The sequence below is a fragment of the Babylonia areolata genome, chromosome 23 (assembly GCF_041734735.1).
Source record: "Babylonia areolata isolate BAREFJ2019XMU chromosome 23, ASM4173473v1, whole genome shotgun sequence".
Lineage (NCBI taxonomy): Eukaryota > Metazoa > Mollusca > Gastropoda > Neogastropoda > Buccinidae > Babylonia > Babylonia areolata.
Genome location: NC_134898.1, coordinates 17,575,546 through 17,594,221, shown reverse-complemented (window position 1 = coordinate 17,594,221; position 18,676 = coordinate 17,575,546). Strand labels below are relative to the sequence as shown.

General features: G+C 42.8%; 1 protein-coding gene across 1 annotated transcript; it reads left to right on the top strand.

Annotated features, from left to right (window-relative positions):
* Nucleotides 1-609: 609 nt before the first annotated feature.
* LOC143297881 (E3 ubiquitin-protein ligase RNF217-like) lies at nt 610-18,490 on the top strand. The gene is made up of 3 exons (XM_076610409.1): nt 610-1,022; nt 14,521-14,761; nt 15,201-18,490. Exons 1-3 carry the CDS (start codon nt 912-914, stop codon nt 15,356-15,358), a joined length of 510 nt encoding a protein of 169 aa, XP_076466524.1. The 5' UTR covers nt 610-911; the 3' UTR covers nt 15,359-18,490.
* The last annotated feature ends 186 nt before the right edge of the window (nt 18,491-18,676 follow it).

Genomic DNA, 18,676 nt, shown 5'->3' with positions numbered 1-18,676 from the left:
TTGGAAATCCAGTTATCCATACAACTTCAGGTTGTTGCATCTTTCATTTACATTAGTGTTGATGTGTGAGAATCCTGTACCTCCAATTGTGTTAGTTCCTTTCTTCTCCATATCAGTGGCACAACTTCATACCAATAAACTTTGCCTGTTATAACTGCAGATACAATCAGATTTCAACATTTTACAGTTCCAAACTATATGGTTTGAAAAGAAAGAAAAGAAATTACAGTTGCATTCAGACCATGAAGGAGAAAACAATTCTGTAAGCATGTATTTGTGCTGAACCAACAGTTCTCTAATATGAAGTAACACAAGTTACAATTGAAAACATCAAAACACACTATTATACAATGGTGTGTAAGTTATCAAACAGTGTTATTAAAACACTGATATATATAATTACAAGTCATATGGCAAACTCTGTAAGAACAAACTGTTGAGAAATGTGTTTTTTTTCAGCTGAAGGTGAAATAAGGCAGATAAGTACTGCTGCTTGAGGCCCCGTGTGCTGTGGGCTTTAGCTATCGCAGGAAAGGATCCGTGATCCGTTATTTTTAGAAGCTGACTGGCTTGAAATGGGGTGACGTGCAGTTCCATGCGGGCTTGTTTACCAACTATTTTTAGGATTGACAATCTCGATTATAAATGGCGAAAGCCATAGGCCAAAACGACAAACGCCAGGAACGTCATGTTGACACAATCTCTGTATCACTCTTCAGGACTGTTGTTGCGGTAAACTGTTTCATGTAAACTTGTGATTACTTCACGGCTACGTTACTGGAACAACGCGTGAGTTGTGCTTTTTCTTTGTTGACGAGTGACGTGACATGGCAGTGACATGTTGTTCGTAACAATCCGGCTGTGCTGTTGGGGGCCAGGCTTGAGGTGTTGACACAGCTCCACTATTGATAATGGAGACCTGCGTTGTTAAGAGAAGTGCGACTGCTAACGACCAGGAAGGAGTGAATGGAACAGTGGCTGCTGTCCTACACCTGTCCCACAACATGGACCAAGGGCGTCAGGTTTGTGAGAGGGTCGATTTGACAGCTTACGACGGCGTAGAGAAGACAGGAACACACTTTGGTGAAATTCGGTTGAAATATACAAAGGATTGTTTTCGACTCAATGTTGTCTCAGTGAGGACCCAGTCTGATACAGATCTTGATACTAACATTCATACAGATACTATGAATACTGGTACCGAATTGAATGGGACATTACATCATGCGAACAAAGAGAATGGAACAAAGCAGCCAGGCATTGAAGAAGATAATGGGACAGTACAACTAGGCAGTGAAGAGGATAATGGGACAGTACAACTAGGCAGTGAAGAGGATAATGGGACAGTACAACTAGGCAGTGAAGAGGATAATGGGACAGTACAGCCAGGCAGTGAAGAGGATAATGGGACAGTACAACTAGGCAGTGAAGAAGATAATGGGACAGTACAACTAGGCAGTGAAGAGGATAATGGGACAGTACAACTAGGCAGTGAAGAGGATAATGGGACAGTACAGCCTAGGCAGTGAAGAGAGAATGGGACAGTGCAAGCATGGCACGTGAAGAGGATAATGGGACAGTGCAGCCATGCAGTGAAGAAGAGAAGGGGACAGTGCAGCCATGCAGTGAAGAGGATAATGGGACAGTGCAGCCATGCAGTGAAGGAGAGAATGAGACAGTACAGCCATGCAGTGAAGAGGATAATGGGACAGTGCATCCATGCAGTGAAGAAGATAATGGGACAGTACAACTAGGCAGTGAAGAGGATAATGGGACAGTACAACTAGGCAGTGAAGAGGATAATGGGACAGTGCAGCTATGCAGTGAAGAAGAGAATGGGACAGTGCAGCCATGCAGTGAAGAAGAGAATGGGACAGTGCAGCCATGCAGTGAAGAGGATAATGGGACAGTGCAGCCATGCAGTGAAGAGAGAGAATAAAGGGGACAGTGCAGCCAATGCAGTGAAGAGGATAATGGGACAGTGCAGCCATGCAGTGAAGAGAATGGGACAGTGCAGCCATGCAGGTGAAGAAGAGAATGAGACAGTGCAGCCATGCAGTGAAGAAGAGAATGAGACAGTGCAGCATTGCGGTGAAGAAGAGAATGAGACAGTGCAGCATTGCGGTGAAGAAGAGAATGAGACAGTGCAGCATTGCGGTGAAGAAGAGAATGAGACAGAACGGCTAGGTGAATACAGAGAGGAGCTGAAGGGAATATTGTCTTGGTTTGATTCTGACGTGATACTGGAGTCTCATGAGGTCACCGCTCAGTTAGAGACCGTCTTACTGAGTGATGACCAGCCGCAGCCTCATGAATTAAGTGACTCAGATACTGGCCTGACAGACGATGATCAAGTTCAAACTGACGATGAAGACGACGACATTCTTGAAAATCATGATGAGTGCCAAATTTGTTATGGAAATGATTGGACTGACCGACGCGTTTGCTGTCAGTTCAGAATTTGCAGCCGTTGTTTTTCAAGATATGTGGAATCTAAAGTCTCTGGAGGGATTGTTTTGAACATACAGTGCCCTAACTCTTCATGTCACATCATACTCAGAGAACACGAAATTTCCGCCAGTCTTTCCGCTAGTTCGAAGATGAAATATCACAAATTTCTCACTGACGCACGAAATGACCCAACAGGGAAGACCTGTCCTCGCTGTGGCCATCCGAAACACATGGACAGAAAAAGCTTGAAAAAAACCACCGGAGTTATGGTCATCTGTCAAACTTGTGCCCTGCAATGGTGCTTCAGTTGTCATGCGCCCTGGCACGAGGGAGTCACATGCAAAGAAAGTGGTGACCAGCGGGGTGATAGGGAGTTCAGAAAATGGACTCTTGGATATGGACGACAGATAGAAGTTAATGCACACAGATGCCCTACATGCAAGGTAAATCAATATAGATAGATAGATAGATACAGACTTTCTCCATGTCCGTGTGTGTGTGTGTGTGTGTGTGTGTGTGTGTGTGTGTGTGTGTGTGTTCCTCAGTCTCTCAAACGGTCCATACTGAAAATGGATTTGGATTAGCGTGGCTTAACGAGCACGTCTGGGATGAAAATATGTTTCAGAACTCAAAGATAGAATATGTTTCAAATTAAACTGACATTCCATTTTGGGAAGTATTTGAGAAATCATACATGTATACAGATATACATGTATACATGATTATATATAAATCTGTGTGTGTGTGTGTGTGTTCGGTGTAATTCTCGTTTAAGAATGTCGTGGAACCTGAAAAATATAACAGCATCGAATAAATGGTACTCGGATTTTCTTGCTAGATTCCACAAAAGAACTTTAGGCCTATGTGCTGATGAAGATACATAGCCCTCTTTGCCGATGCAAACGCATGCGACGATGAGAAATCAGATTCATTTTGTGTTCCACGACAGAGCATGCGAACATTTCGAATGATTTTGGTTCGTTCTTTATCCCTGTATTTGCAAGACAATATTTATGTTGCATTCTTTCGTCTGAAATAGAAGAGATACTATCATTGGATATTGGGCAAAACATTAATCATGCCCACGCAGACGTGTTCAAATAAAAAGTAAACTTAGGGTTTTTTTGTCAATGAACATTAATATGAAACAGACAGTGATTTCTGCATAACATGAATAATGCATTGCGGCTTTCTGAGAAAATAAAATCGGTTGTTTTGAAATTATTCGTTGATTCGGTAAGATAGCCTATGTAGGCGTGTATACATCTGCGTATCATTCATGCTTGCATGGGTGTGTGTACATGTATGTATAACAAGATTTTTTTAACACAGTTTTTCCCGTCACTGATCTTTTCTGGGAACTCTGAGATTATTCCCCATTGACATTAAGATTGCGGGTATTGTCAATAATTTTTTTTTCTCTCTCTCTGTCTGTTGCATTAAAATATTGATAGTGATTTGATCAGTGGAACAATATAAATTTGATTATTTCGTTAGAGCTTTCACGATCTTGTCTCAAGGAGACTTGCATATATCATACCTTATCCACAGAATCAGTCAGTCGTATATCCTGGTTCTTTATTAGTAGAACAGTTGTTTTTCAAGATTCTGCTGTACCCTCTTTCATGCCAGTTAAAATGGAGTTCCATTGGGATAAGTTTTAGGTCCAAGTTTATTTTCAGTTTATATTAATGATCATCCTTGGCATGTTTTATCACCTTGTGAACATTTTGCTGACAATACTACTCTTCAGAACAAAGATAAAATGCCAATATAGTGTACATCAATTTACAAACGGATGTAGATAATGTTGAATGGACGATTTAGATTATACGGCCCTTCATCCTACAAAATCCAAGTTATGTCACTTACAACACGGCAAGAACGTCAGAACTTACAATAAAAATTGAGCAAGATAGGCAAGGTCTTCAAGACTCACTTTTCGTATTATAAAGCTTTGGGTTAAAAAAACAAAAACAAACAAAAAGAAAAAGAAAAAAAAGGCACAAAAGCAGATTCGAACCAAGCATGTTCGGGTCAAGAGTAAGTTGATTTACTCACAGCACTAAAGAGTGTCTACCAATGGCGTTAAAAAATAAATATTTAAACAATATTTTTAGCGTAATAAATCGATTACGGTATTCGATGTTATATCGCCATTTAAATCATGTTATTTTGGTGTATATCGGGCATTTAAGAAATTCTTTGAAGTCCACAGTAAAGGAGACGTTGCCATCACTTCAAGCACACCATTACATGTATCTGCTTTCTTCAGATCTGCGGAGATCCGTGTTTGACGGGCTCTGTTACCAACAGAAACTACAACTGTCCATTCTCAAGTTAAAAATTATGATATTGTCTTCCAGCAGTGGGTTCTAATCCCAACTAATTGTAATAATCATCAACCGCACCCCTAAATAATTCTACTTGCAAAGAGGAAGCGCCCATATGAACTGGTTCATTTTAAATGGATAATGATATATCTTTATTCAAAAATGTTCAGAAGAATGCTAAACCCAATGGGGAGACTGCGAGAGCCACAGGGAATCAAGGTGACATGCCAAACTGTTGTGATAATGAACAACCCATCAACTGTTGATCAAAATCAACAGCTTCTTGTTCGCTTTCCCAATTTAGGACTTGATGACATGATCGTTCAATTCAAGGCACTGCTCGATTAGCATTCAAAATATCTCTAGGCAGTGATACGCTCATGAATAATACAGGTAGAACTGTTGTACGTAAAACGACTGTTCGCATCTCTGGAAATGAAATTTTGCTTTTCTCTCAGTTAAAAGTTCATGAATTACAATTCAAACTTGCTTGAATGGCTCAACGAAATAAAGTTCACTTCCCTGCATGGGCGATGACTTCAATCTCTCTGTAGCAGGCTGGCATGGTGATGACTCTGCCGCTGCGTGTTGTTACCAGTGTCGGACCGCTGTTGATGGCGCCCCGTAGAGGTGAACTGCTGGTGGACCCTCCTGCATCTGGGCTGGCACCACTGCTACTGGCGTTGTCACTGGACACTGGCCCTGGACGCGGGCCCGAGCCTTGCTCTGTGTTTACGTTAGAGCCGCTCTGGACTGCATTGGGTGCTTTATGACTTGCACCACTCTTCTGGTCACTGGATACTGGGATTTGGGAATTGCATAGGGAAAGGTCAGTTTGGACTGGAATGGGGTAGGGAGTGGACTGCTCAGGCTGTAGACCACGTGAACGCCTGAGGTGACGCCTGTTGCGTCGGAACTTGCCTCACGGCGTTTCCACCATGTAGGATCTTGGTGCGACTTGCTGCTGCACCACTGCAGGGCTTCTCTAACTCTCCTCACCGTCGAGCTTCTGCATCACGATGTCACCTGGATGAAGTGTATCTAGAGGCCGTACTCCATGACGCTTGTCAAATGTCTGTTCTTCTTTGCCTTTGTACCACTGGCTTCTACTGCTGATTTCTCACAGACTCTAGGCTCGAGGTTTTCAGACAGTGTTGGGAGTGTGGTTCTCAAACTTCTTCCTGCTGATGCAAGCTGTGCTGGGCTGTAGCCTGTAGCTTCAAATGGTGTGTCTGTAGATGAGAATCGCGAGAGCTGGATCGTCTTGCGACAGTATCTTCTTTACTGTCTGTACGGCTCGCTCGGCTTCACCGTTCACCTGTGGATTATGTGGACTTGTGACGTGTTTAAATCCCCACTCCGTTGCGAAAATCTGGAACTCCTTTGACGTAAACTGCTTTCCATTATCGGTGACGAAATCTCGGGGATACCCTGACGTGCGAAAATGTCTTTCATGTTCTTGATGACTTTTGTTGTGGTGATCTTCTTCAGGTGAGCCAGCTCTAAGTAGCGAGAGTAGTAATCCACAACGACGAGGTATGGCTCTCCCTTGAATTCGCATAGATCTGCGCCACACTTCTGGAATGCTGACTGGGGTAGCTCTGTTGTAATCAATGGTTCTTTGGGCTGCGTGGGTCTCTTCTCCTGGCAATGCTTGCATTCTTCCACCATCTTCTTGATTCCGGCGCTAGTTCCGGGTCACCAGACTGCTGCCTTAACCCTCTCTCTGCACTTTGTGATCCCTTGATGGCCTTCATGAATTCTGTGTAGGATGTCGTTGTGTAGCGGAGCTGGAACAACGACGCAGTTTCCCCGAGTGAGAAGACCCTGATGCTCGCTGAGTTCACTGCGAACTGCATAGTAGTCACGCAATCCATCCTCAACGTCGGTGACGTATTGTGGCCATCCTTCGCGTGTGTAACGAAGTGCTTCTTGGATCAGTCTGTCTTTTCTTGATTCCTCTGCGATTTCTTGCATGCGTTTGTCTGACGCTGCGCAAGACCAGGAAATGTCCACACTGTCGAGGTAGGCTTCCACATTTTCAATCAGCGCGGTGGCCTCTTCTTGTTTTCCAGTGGTGGACTGAGGGCTGTGAGATAGAGCATCTGCTACGATGAGCTTCTTCCCGGGCACGTATTCAGCTCTGATGCTGAATCTCATAAGACGCATCAGCATTCTCTGACATCGTAAGGGTGTATCTTGGAGATCTTTGTAGTTGATGATGGGCACGAGGGGCTTGTGATCTGTCTGAAGCCTCACATTTTCCAGGCCTACCAGGTATCTGTTGAACTTCTCACATGACCAATCTGCTGCCAGTGTCTCTTTCTCAATCTGGGCATATCTGCATTCGGTGGGAGTCAGAGTTCTTGAACAGTATGCGACAGATTTGATGCCTTCTGGGTGTTCCTGCAGCAACACACCTCCGATCCCATAACTGCTTGCATCTGCACTCACTATGGTTGACTTCCTCGGATCGTAGAATGCTAGCGTTGGTGTCGAGGTAAGCATCTTCTTCACAGTGGTCATGGCCTTGATCTGTGCTGGATCCCATAACCATGCACGATCCTTCTCCAGAAGTTGTGTCACTGGCTGGAGCACAGTTGACAGGTTGGGCAAGTAGTGGCCAAAGAAGTTAATCATGCTAAGCATCCTGCTCAACTCAGGAACATTGGTTGGATCTGACATGGTCATGATGGCTTCCACTTTTGCTGGATCTGGTGAAATGCCGTTCTTGCTGAATCGATGACCCAAGAACTCAATCTCATTCTTCCTGAATTCGCACTTCTCGCGATTCAGCTTCAGGTTGACGCTTGCCAGTTTCCTCGTCACACTGTCAAGGTGATGCTCGTGGGCTTTCTCGTTCTCACTGTAGACATGTATGTCATCAAAGAAACATATTACATTAGACTCTTCCTTGAGTATGTTCTCCATGGTTCTTTGGAAGATCTCTGGTGCTGACGTTATGCCAAATGGCAATCCTTTGTAGCAGAATCTTCCACATGGGGTAATGAAGGTGGTGAGCTTTGCTGACTCTGGGTCGAATGGAATCTGGTAAAATCCGGATGTAGCATCTAACTTGCTGTAGATCGCAGACCTGGACAGCTTGTGCAGGATATCTTCCAACGTTGGCAGTGTGTTGTGTTCTCGCTTGACTGCTGCATTCAGATGCTTGTAGTCTGTGCACATTCTCACTGATCCTGGCTTCTTCATGACTGGTACTATGGGTGAACACCAGTCCGTCGGCTCTGTTACTTCTATGATCTCTGTCTTCTGCATCTTGGTGAGCTCTTCCTTGACTTTGTCTAACAGGGGTATCGGGATTCTTCTTGCTGAGTGAACGCTGTAAGCCTCTGATCCTTCTTTCAGGACTATCTTCACTGGAGGGCACTGGACCTGTTTGTCGTCGAGCTGGCCAAAAGGCATTTCTATGGCTTCAATCCTCTTGGCTAGACCCATTCTTGCGGCTGCTTCTCTGCTGAGAAGGTTATCAGTCTTTGCCTGTACAACTAAGAGTCGAAGTGAATGTGGCTGGTCATGGACTTTGGTGATGGCGACAAATTGTCCATCACACTGCAGGATACCTCCTGGGCTACGCAGAATTGCGCTTGATCTGTGATGCTTCAGCTTTCTGTACTGAGCTGACGAGATGATAGACACATCCGCTCCTTATATGTCTTGAACGTGACGTCGCAGCCTCCGAATTTGAGTGTTGTCATCCACGGTGGTTCATTTCTGCCTTCTGAGCACAATGTTCCAACAAAATGTTCCTCCATTTTCTCTTCTTCGCGGCTTGCTTGAAGCTTCTTTTCTTCTGAGTGTTCAATGTGTGACGCCAACTTAACGTGCTCCTTCCGATGTGGTACGTCGTCTACTGCGTTGACGAACTTCCTGCTTCTGCAGACTGCCGCAAAGTGATTCATGCGTCCACACTTCTTGCACCTTTTTCCCGCCTTGGGCTGAGCTGCCTTTGCCTGATGGAGTGTGACTGCTGCCGCCTCGACGAGCGCTGCCAGGGCCACCTCTGTGCCAATTCTGCCTATGACCACTATCGCCGCCTTTGCTGCCGTATAGTGCGTCAACGCTGGACTGACGTTGCTCTGATAGCTGTGTTTTCACTAACTCATGCTGTCTCGATTCCTGCACTGCATCCTGGAGCGTTAGATCTGGTTTCAGTTGGAGCTTCTCTGACAGTTCTGTGTCAAGAACACCTAGCACAAGCCTGTCTCTGATGGATTCTTCTTTTTCTTTGAAATCTGCAGTTGCTTCTGACTTCTGGCGTGAAATCTTGCTCTTTCATGGATGATATTTCGCTTGGGAATGAAATATCCATCAAACTTGCCAAGGACAACTTCAAACTTTTTGGAATCTATTTCACTGAGCCCGAATGAAGCAAAGATTCTCTCTGCGTCGTTACCCATGGCATAAATAAGAGCACTTACTTGGACTGATTCTTCATTCTTCTCCAGTTTAGACGCTGACCTGTAGCGTAAAAATCTCTGTTTCCACTCTGGCGACATCGTTGGCTGTGCAAAATCAAAGGCATCGGGCGCCTTGAACGGACCCATCTTTATGACGCTCTTCTATTCTGTTCCGTTGAAAACAAAGGTATAAACCTCGCTCTGCCACCATGTAGCGATGCTCGCCACTAAGATTATATTTTGCAGTAACAATAGATGAGCGGGAGGACAAAGGAAAACATAAGACCACAGTAATGTGAAAAGTACAAAGATTTATTCTGAACTCCAGTTTAAGATGGAGGAAATGAGTCTGCACTACCCGGATGAGCATGACGACAACCATTCGTCATCAGCATCACGTGATTAATACATGCTCTTACGTGACAGCTTTATTCTGCTGTAAGGATAGGGATTCATTCGAAGAATATTTATGAGTATATGTTGTTATTTCTACACGACAAGAACGAGACAAAGTGAGAAATCTATAAGCAGAAACCAAACACGCGAAGCTGATATCAAAGACTGATCAGTCTATGGATTAAGTTCAAAACTCTGCAGCACGACTCACTCTCAAAACTAAGAAACGTCAACATGTCACTACCCTACTCGCTTCCCTTCACTGGCTCTCCATTCAAGCATGAATACAATACAAACTCTCAGTCCTCTGTCACTTCTTCACTGATTCTTGTCCTGTCTACTTTTCGGATCTACTTCCTGTCTATCCACCATCCAGACAACTTCGTTCTTTAAATGACAAGTGCACGCTGTGTATAGATTCCAAAGAGTTGTACAAAAACTTAAGTGAACGTTCCTTTTCTTTTGTTGCACCTAATTCACTCCTCCCATTCAGCTCAGTGGTTACACTCCAACGTCCACATTCAAGAGAACACTCAAAACATATCTTTTCAAACTGTACTTTTTTCAATGAAACTTTTCCATCTGCTTGTGCTTGCTGTGATCTAATGCTGGATGTGCTCTTTGTGCTGATATGTATGCATTTGTGATGATTTTGTTGTGTTTTTTTGTGATGCTTGGTTCCTTGGTGTTTATTTTGGACTGTGGTGATTGTGATGTGCTTTGTTTTGCTGTGAATTGTGCCTTTGTGATTTGCAACTGTGAGGGTGCCTATGTTGACTGACATATTTTTATGTCACTTAGTCTTAAATATGTATATTTTAGCCAATGTCATGTGAGACTGTGTTGAATTTGTATATATATTTACATGATACAGCCCTAAATTTGTATATTGTAAAGCATGATGAGCCCTATCTGAGATGGGGGTACTGTGCTATATGTCAGCCTGCATTATTATTATTATTATTGTTATTATTATAAACTGTTATTGTTAAATGTATTTAAGAATTATAACAACGTTAGATGATAGCTTAACATTTATCAATAATCGCTTAGCATTTTTTATTTGGGGATATGTTATTTGTCACTATTTTCAATTTATAAGGTATTAATATAAATATAAGATGGCAACCGACAAACTGCTTGAACAAATACTTGGTGAAGGGAAAAGTGAGACACCATCTCACAAAGACAGTAAACGTGAAAGGCTTATTGCAACAGTCTCAGGAGGACAGGCCAGGTTCTCAACCTCCTGCAGGCGCTTTGGACTCACATCAGCCTCAGCAAGACCGAGTCCATGTACCAACCAGCTAGCTTACAGAACGCCATTGCCTTCCCCCCACGTGCAATCAAGATCGATGACACAGAGATCAAGTCAGTCGACAAGTTTTGCTACCTGGGCAGCACCCTATGCAGCAGCGGAGCCCTTGATGCAGAAGTGATGCTGCACATCACCAAGGCCAGGTCCACCTTCGGCAGACTCAACAACAGGCTGTGGAACAACAAAGGCATCAGGCTCAGCACCAAAATCAAAACCTACAGAGCTGTTGTGCTGACCACCTTGTTGTACTGCTGTGAAACATGGACGACGTAACATTGCCGTCACATTCAACAACTTGAGCAGTTTCACCAGAGATGCCTACGAAAGATCCTCAGCATAAAGTGGCAAGACAGGGTATTCAAACTCCAGCTGCTGATCCAGTGCCAGCTACGATGGACAGGACATGTCTGCATGACAGACAGGCGGGATCCCGAAAATGCTCTTGTATGGCCAGCTGAAGGAAGGCCACCGCGAACCTGGAAGACCCTGCAAGCGCTTCAAGGATACCTTGAAGACAAACCTCAAAGCCTGTGACATAGACATCGCTTCCTGGGAAATTGATGTCCTTGACCGCTCTCGCGGGAGGATGCTGTGCTCTAGTGGCATAAAGACGTTTGAAAACAAGAGAACGCTTGCCAGGGCTCAACTTCTGGAGACGTTTTCCCTTGCAACACCTGTGGGAAGTGCTGCGCATCCAGAATCGGCCTCTTCTCCCATATGAGGACACGCACCAACAGATAAGCCTGCCTCCTTACTCATCTGTCCGACGGGAGACTCCGTCATTGATATGACTACAACATTATCTTGTAATCACAACAACAGAATACTACACACATCTTAGAGTACTGAGAATCAGTGAAACACTGTAGCAGCATAATTGATATTGGCATGTGAAATAATACATGAATAATAAACAAGATAATAGAATCAGTGGCTTTGATAAAATGCTGGCAGACTGAGAGACCAGATGGCAAGTCAGTGCACAACACAAAGATTGGAAGAATTGTCATAGCTTAACTCTCTCCATACGAACGGCGAAAGAGACGACGTTAACAGCGTTTCACCCCAATTACAACCATCAAAATATTACAAGCGGAAGGCTCTTACACTGAAGAATGTTGACAAAGAATACCACAATTCTGACGACGGAAGCTAAAGGTTGGGTCATAAAGACACCCACTGGACATCCGAGGGGTCTGTGTAGAGGAGAAGAGAGGCCTGGCCGTACTGAGTGAGTTAACCATTAAGTGGTGAATGAACTTACACAAGTAATCCTTGCAACAAAGCCAAATATCAACATAGCTAAGCTTGTGCTCAACATTCAAATCTCCTTCGCTGAAGCGGGATAAGTAACCTAACCATCATTAGTGACAGAAAATGAGAAAGAACGCGGTGTCATCCTAGAACATTCCTGAACAAACTATCAACGCCCAGAGACGTCACTGACTGTGATGGAATACTGCTACGAGCACTTGGCGACATGGCGATTATTTAGATCAGTCATAGCTGAGCTGTGACTACATGTCAAAGCAATAACTTAATGAAGTAAACCAAACTAAGGCAATATCAACATACTCATATGAACACAAGTACTGTGTTGAAGAATAGAATTTACAAATAGCACATTTTACACACAGTAGTTACAGCGATATGTAGCGAGATGTCGGCCGTTGTTGGAACACACACAATACACACTGTTTGTGACACAGCAAGAGAGAGAGAGCAGGCTCTAGCCGGTGACTGGCCAGGTGAAAAGTGACCAGATGATCACCTACTCCTTCAATTTATGCAAGTTAAGCGAACTGCACTGACGCTAGTGTGGCCCGTGAAGCGAATCGGCTAAATTTGCTTAGAATTGTGCTTGTGACAAGGTGTTCAGTGATAGATTTCCAAATGATTCGTGAACCGATTTACGTCGGATAGGTCGCAAAAGAAAGAGCTCAACACCTACTTTTTAATGAGTATAAAATGAAGTGTTGATTAATTAAGATGAATTTATAATCTTAATTTAAGTCACATGAACCGATCAGTTTTAGCGAGCTCATCACAGAAAATTACAAACTGCGTAAATCAGTTTAACGTAGGCAAACACAAATGGAATAGACAGTATATAATACTTGTAATTTACTGATCTGACAAAAGAAGCACAGATTAGAGCTCACCCAATGGCGTACAACCACACTGGCTGAGGAGTGGTTGAGTGGCGAGAAGGACAGAATGACGTAAGCTTAGCGTCAGTTGAAATCTTTACTCTGGTGAAGGATTAAACTGAAATCAAGCATGCTTCTCACTGATTAAAGTGTGTGTGTAAGCACAGCAAATATAATATTGCAGTGAACGATACAGAGACTTGATTAAATAGATGTTTAGAGAATAGGTTTAGAATGGGCTTTGCATTCAAACCAATAATGGCGTCACACACAAAAAATGACAGTGAGTCATTGAAGGCCGGCAAGTTAATTGTGAAAAAGGCATCTGCTATAGCTCAGCTTTCAGCTTGTGCTGTTAGTAGCCACAGTTAGTAGCCAGTCGTATTGAGCGCTTGGCTACAAGTAATGAATACTTTATCAATAATAAGGATGGACAGAGTAACAAAGAATCTGAAGAAAGCTGAAGTGGGTCGGAAAGGAGCTGCTGCTAGAAAAGCAAAGTTTGAAGAACTTGTTGAAAAACTTTGTTAACCAAAAGAAGAGACTCCAGAGACAACATCATCTTACAATATTGAGCCTGAATATAGACCACCAGATCATGTCCTTATTAATCCTGCATACATTTTAACTGCATCTGTTGTTACACCCACTTGGATCTTGGGTGATGACCACACAATAAAAGTTGATGATGGATGTCCTTTCTGTCCTCCCTCTGAAACTGGAACGTGAAGGGGGGAAGGGGAGGGGTAGAACAAGAATCTTGACCTCTTCCACTGACCACTGACTGCAGACAGTAGACGGTATCGTCGCAGTGACTAGTGGAAGAGCTAGAAGGACGAAGTTACACAAAATCATAATGTTTCCTCTTGCGACATGGTGTTATTAAGGAAATTTAAACGATCAAAGAAAGCATGTAAAGAAAAGAGGGAGGCTAATGTTAAAGAGACAACAACAACAGCAACAACAAAAACGTTTGATCAAGCAAGCTCAGCAAAACTTAAAACAATCGATTAGTGACCCAATGCTTTTTTTCTTGGCAAACCATTAGGTCACTTAGCAAAGTCCTTGATATACAATAGCGTATCAAATGAGCAGTCGTTTAATAAGTTTTGTCATGTATTCATTGGTATGAATGAATCTACTTATTCAAAAGAAAATAATGTAAACGATGGAGAGGGAATGTCAGATGACTCGGACATGATGTTGTTTATGTATTTTGATTGAAAGCAAATGATGCATATTGCTTTTTCTTCTCTCTCTCTCTCTCTCTCCCTCTCTCTCTCGTTATTTGTCAACACAATCAGACCATACTACACGTGTGTACCAACCAGTATTTTTTGTTCATGTCCACAGTTCAGGTAAAGTATTGGATGATTGCATTAATGAGGATCTAAAAACAGTGTCTGTTATTTTTTACATCACAAACATTTTTCACCCTTTGTTGCTCTTCACAGGTGTACATTCAGCGGTCTTCAGGCTGTAACCACATGGTATGTAGCCGCTGCGCCACAGATTTCTGCTATGACTGCGGCCAGAAGTACTACCTGACTCGCACCAACCACGGTATTTACAGCAACCGGCTTTTCAAGTACACACTGGGCACCCACTCCAGCAAGCTGTCGCCCCTGGGGTGTTCACACAACTTCCTGCGCAAGCACGTTGCGGCCCGCAGGTTGATACGTGGATCTGTTCTGGGTGCGTTGTAGCTTCACAGTGTGTCCCCTCCCCTTCACATACCGTCTCCATGTCATGCATTCCCATAATGTCTTGCTGTCCCTTGTTGTCTTTTCCCGTCCTGTACAGCCGCTGTTGTCATTGTGGATCTGACAGTCTATTTCAGTTGAGTGAGTTTATGCTGCAGATGAGTGTTTGATGCGCGTGCAGTGAGAAGATGGGCTTGCTGACCCCGATAATTGTATTGCGGATCGATTAGCTGGATGTAAAATGTGCGGAGATGCATTCTCCCATCCAGAGTAGTTTGGGTGTGAATACCAAGAAGTGTGTGTGTGTGTTGTCAGCACTACTGTTAATCTGACAATGGTTTATGATGTGTGTGTATTCACGATCGCACCGCACGCGTGTGATAACGAGAGAGAAAGGGGTTGAGGTGAACAGTGAAGTGTTATTGTTACAGGACTCAAGGTGCTGGGAGGAGCGTGTGGCCTGGTCCTGGCGGCGGGAGTGGGGGTGGTGATGGTGGGGCTGAGTCCTGTGCTGGGCGGTATTATGCTCGGCATAAAGATCAAAAAGAACCGCCGCAGGGCACGCGACCCGCGTAGATGGCGACCATAACTAAGAGGGCAAGGTCCGTGCCCAGACAAAGAGAGTGGCCAAACAAGGAACGTAACCAAACTAAGCCAGAGAGCCATGGCTGTATTTTGCGTATCGAATGATGAAGTTGAACAGAAGTCGTTCAAAAGTTTAGCAAACATAAAGCACTGACCTTTGTGATAAAGTAATGATTAGGCTCTTTGCACCTTGTGTGAAGTGACTGCCTTAATCAGATATCCTCTTAAGGATTGTAAGAGGCATGAAGTGTTGGTGGTGTTCAACTGAAACCAGGTGGAGGGAGAACAACTGAATTGATAATGGAATGGAAACCAGTGCCACACACAACACGCTCAGCGTCAGGCTGTTGAGAATGTTGAGAAACAGGTTTGGCAGACAGGATATTAATTAAAGTCAATTCAATTCTCAGTGTCTGCAGATACAGACTGGCACAGCAAAGTATCCACACCAAAATGAAAAGTGGGTGCCATTGTTTTCTCTTTCTGAAGCCAGGTTTGGCAAATTACGACACAGCATTTAATGTCCTATTTTTCGGTTGGACCTCACAGCCAAAAATGCATGTACACACACAACAGTTACTGAACAGAGGTCGCGAGACACGCAAACGATGTAACAGATAACGATTTTGCACTGTGGGTTCTCATGCTTCTGATTTTGTTTGATAATGTATTTTTATTTTCTTATTTTGTCGTCGTGAAGGCATGTACAGTGGCATTCACAAGATGACACAGAAGTAAAAAACTGAAAGAAAATTTTGACAGAAGAACAGACATGAGTTGTGGTTGTGATATGTTTGTAGACTGATGTACTATTTTGTGTTGATTTCCTTAGACCGCCTATATGTCAGCAATGCCTTTTTTTTCTGTGACAGACGCGCTGATCAGGTGCACTCAGGCCTACTCTCCAATTTCCATGTGGAAGACAATAATTAGGTTTTTAGTACTGGGTCTAATTTCATTTTACTCGATATTTTGAGTTGCTGTTTTGGGGGGGGGGGGGGTGTTTTTGTTTGTTTTTTTGTTTGTTTTTTGGGGTTTTTTTTCAAGAACATTGAATGTCTAGTTGTATTTTCCCTACTCTGAATTTATTTTTTCATTTAATGCGCAGTCACTTGAAGCAACACGAAGCTAATAAGAGAATTATACGACAGCCAGTAGTAATATATTGGCGGCCTACTCATTAGCTCGTTATGGCGTGTGTTCGTTCAAGAGAACATGTGCATTGATGTACCGTACGTGCGTGCGTGCGTCAGTGCATATGTGTGTGCGTGTGTGTATGTGCCAGCGTGCACGTGTATTTGCGTGATTTTCAATTTGTGTTTGTACTTCTGCAGGATGTCCCAAAAGTCAGGAATCATAGTGATTGCCTTCATTTTCATTTCAGGGTGATGAAGATGTCTCGGACTTCGGAGGAAAGTATCAAAGTCTTAAGAGAATAGCAGTATCCACTGGATATGCAAAACTGAATAAATAAGTAAATAAATAAAATGAAATAACGGGGGTAATTTTGAATATGTTCTTTCATTTTGTTATTAAATACGTGTCCATTCACACTGGGAGTTTCAGGATACTCTACACAACACACGTTCCACCTTCCGCCTCCAGATATTCCTTATGATCACGATACACAGTTTGACGATAAAAGAAAAACATTTATTTTTATTCTATTATATTCATGAACAATTAAAAAATGCATATGATTTCTTTTCCTTTTTTTTTTGACTCTTTCAAGAAAGTTTAGGTGTAAAGTTTATCCTGACTTCACAGATAAAGGGATTACTTGCAATAGTGCATTTTTCTTTAGTTCTATATAAGTCGAGCACAATTTTCATGTCCTTTTAAGAGGATCTGTTGAAAATGTGCCCAGAAAAGGAAACAAATGCTAACGGTCACATGGATACGGTCTTTGACAAAAGTGCACATATCATGGTCTTCAAAACCCAGATTGTTTATAATAATGCTGTTTGTTATGCCTGTTCTCAACAGAAACCTTTTCCCAGTATCATTTCGTGTGTTATGTTGTTGTTTTTCTCAAAATTATGAGGGAGTTTTTGAATGATGTCGCTGATTTCTATTTTGTTCATCAAAATCTCTGAACGCGGGATTGCTTGTTTACATTTAGTTGATGATTTAGATTTTGTGTGGGTTTCGTCTGTCGTAATGTTATTTACTTGTATCCAGTGTTTCATGGGTTGAATATGATTAACATGTAACGTGGAGTTTACTTAACTTCCAACTTTGCAAAAGCATTCCCTGAGTGAGAAGTTACTATTTTCATCCATCACGTGTACCTTCAGTTGACAAGAATAATGGATGTGGTCCGCCCATTTCGTTTAAAACTCTTCATGGGCGAGTTTGAATTATTCTTTTTTTATATATTCATATGCTATTTCATCACTTTTTTTTCCTCAGTTTCACCTTCTTGTTGCACAAAAGGGTGTATGCACTGAAAACATTTATGCAGAATGAATTAATCAATTTCCTCAGAATGAATTTCAGTGAGTTTTGTTTTTAACGCGGCTGTCTGTTCCCGTGGTTCAAGTCTAAGGGACATTGATTATTTTTTCCGTTGTAAAGTCTAATCATTTTCATAATGATAACGGTTTTAGTGTTTGTATGTACATGTATTCCAATATTTTGAAGACCTATTTTACTTATTAAAGATTATGATCAGAAGATTGTTTAAATGGAGACTGTCGATCTTTGACTGCAACACCATGACTTCACACCGCTGCTCCCGCCGCCATGTCTGTCCCCAGACATAAGTTTTTCGCTGACGCCTGTCTGTTTAAAGGGACGAATCATTTGACATAGAAAAACACAGGATTCTAAACAAACGTGAATGGTTGTCTTTAGTTTTCAACAACCGGTCTGGTGGAAATAATCAGCCCTGACAGATGCGGATACGGTCTTTGCATGGTTTCATTGACATTAGGAACTTGTGTGTGTATGTGTGCCCGTGCGCGCGTGCCCGCGTGTCAGTGCGTGTTAGTGTGTGTTAGTGTGTGTGTGTGTGTGTTCGAGCGCGCGCGTGTGTATGTATGTGTAAGAGGAAAAGAAAGAAAAGGTGTTTTGGGAGTATACAAATCGTTCAGTAATGTTTGTGTTTCCTGATGACATAAAATTACAAATCCTTGTTTTATTGATTGCTTTTGTGTCTGTGAATAAGTTAGTGAATGAGTTAGTGAGAGAGAGAGAGAGAGAGAGAGAGTGTGTGTGTGTGTGTGTGTGTGTGTGTGTGTAATTTGCTATTTTCTCACTCACCAGGCTCTGCCTGTCTTTCTGTCTGCCCGTCTGTCTCTCCATTTCTTTTCTTCTTGAC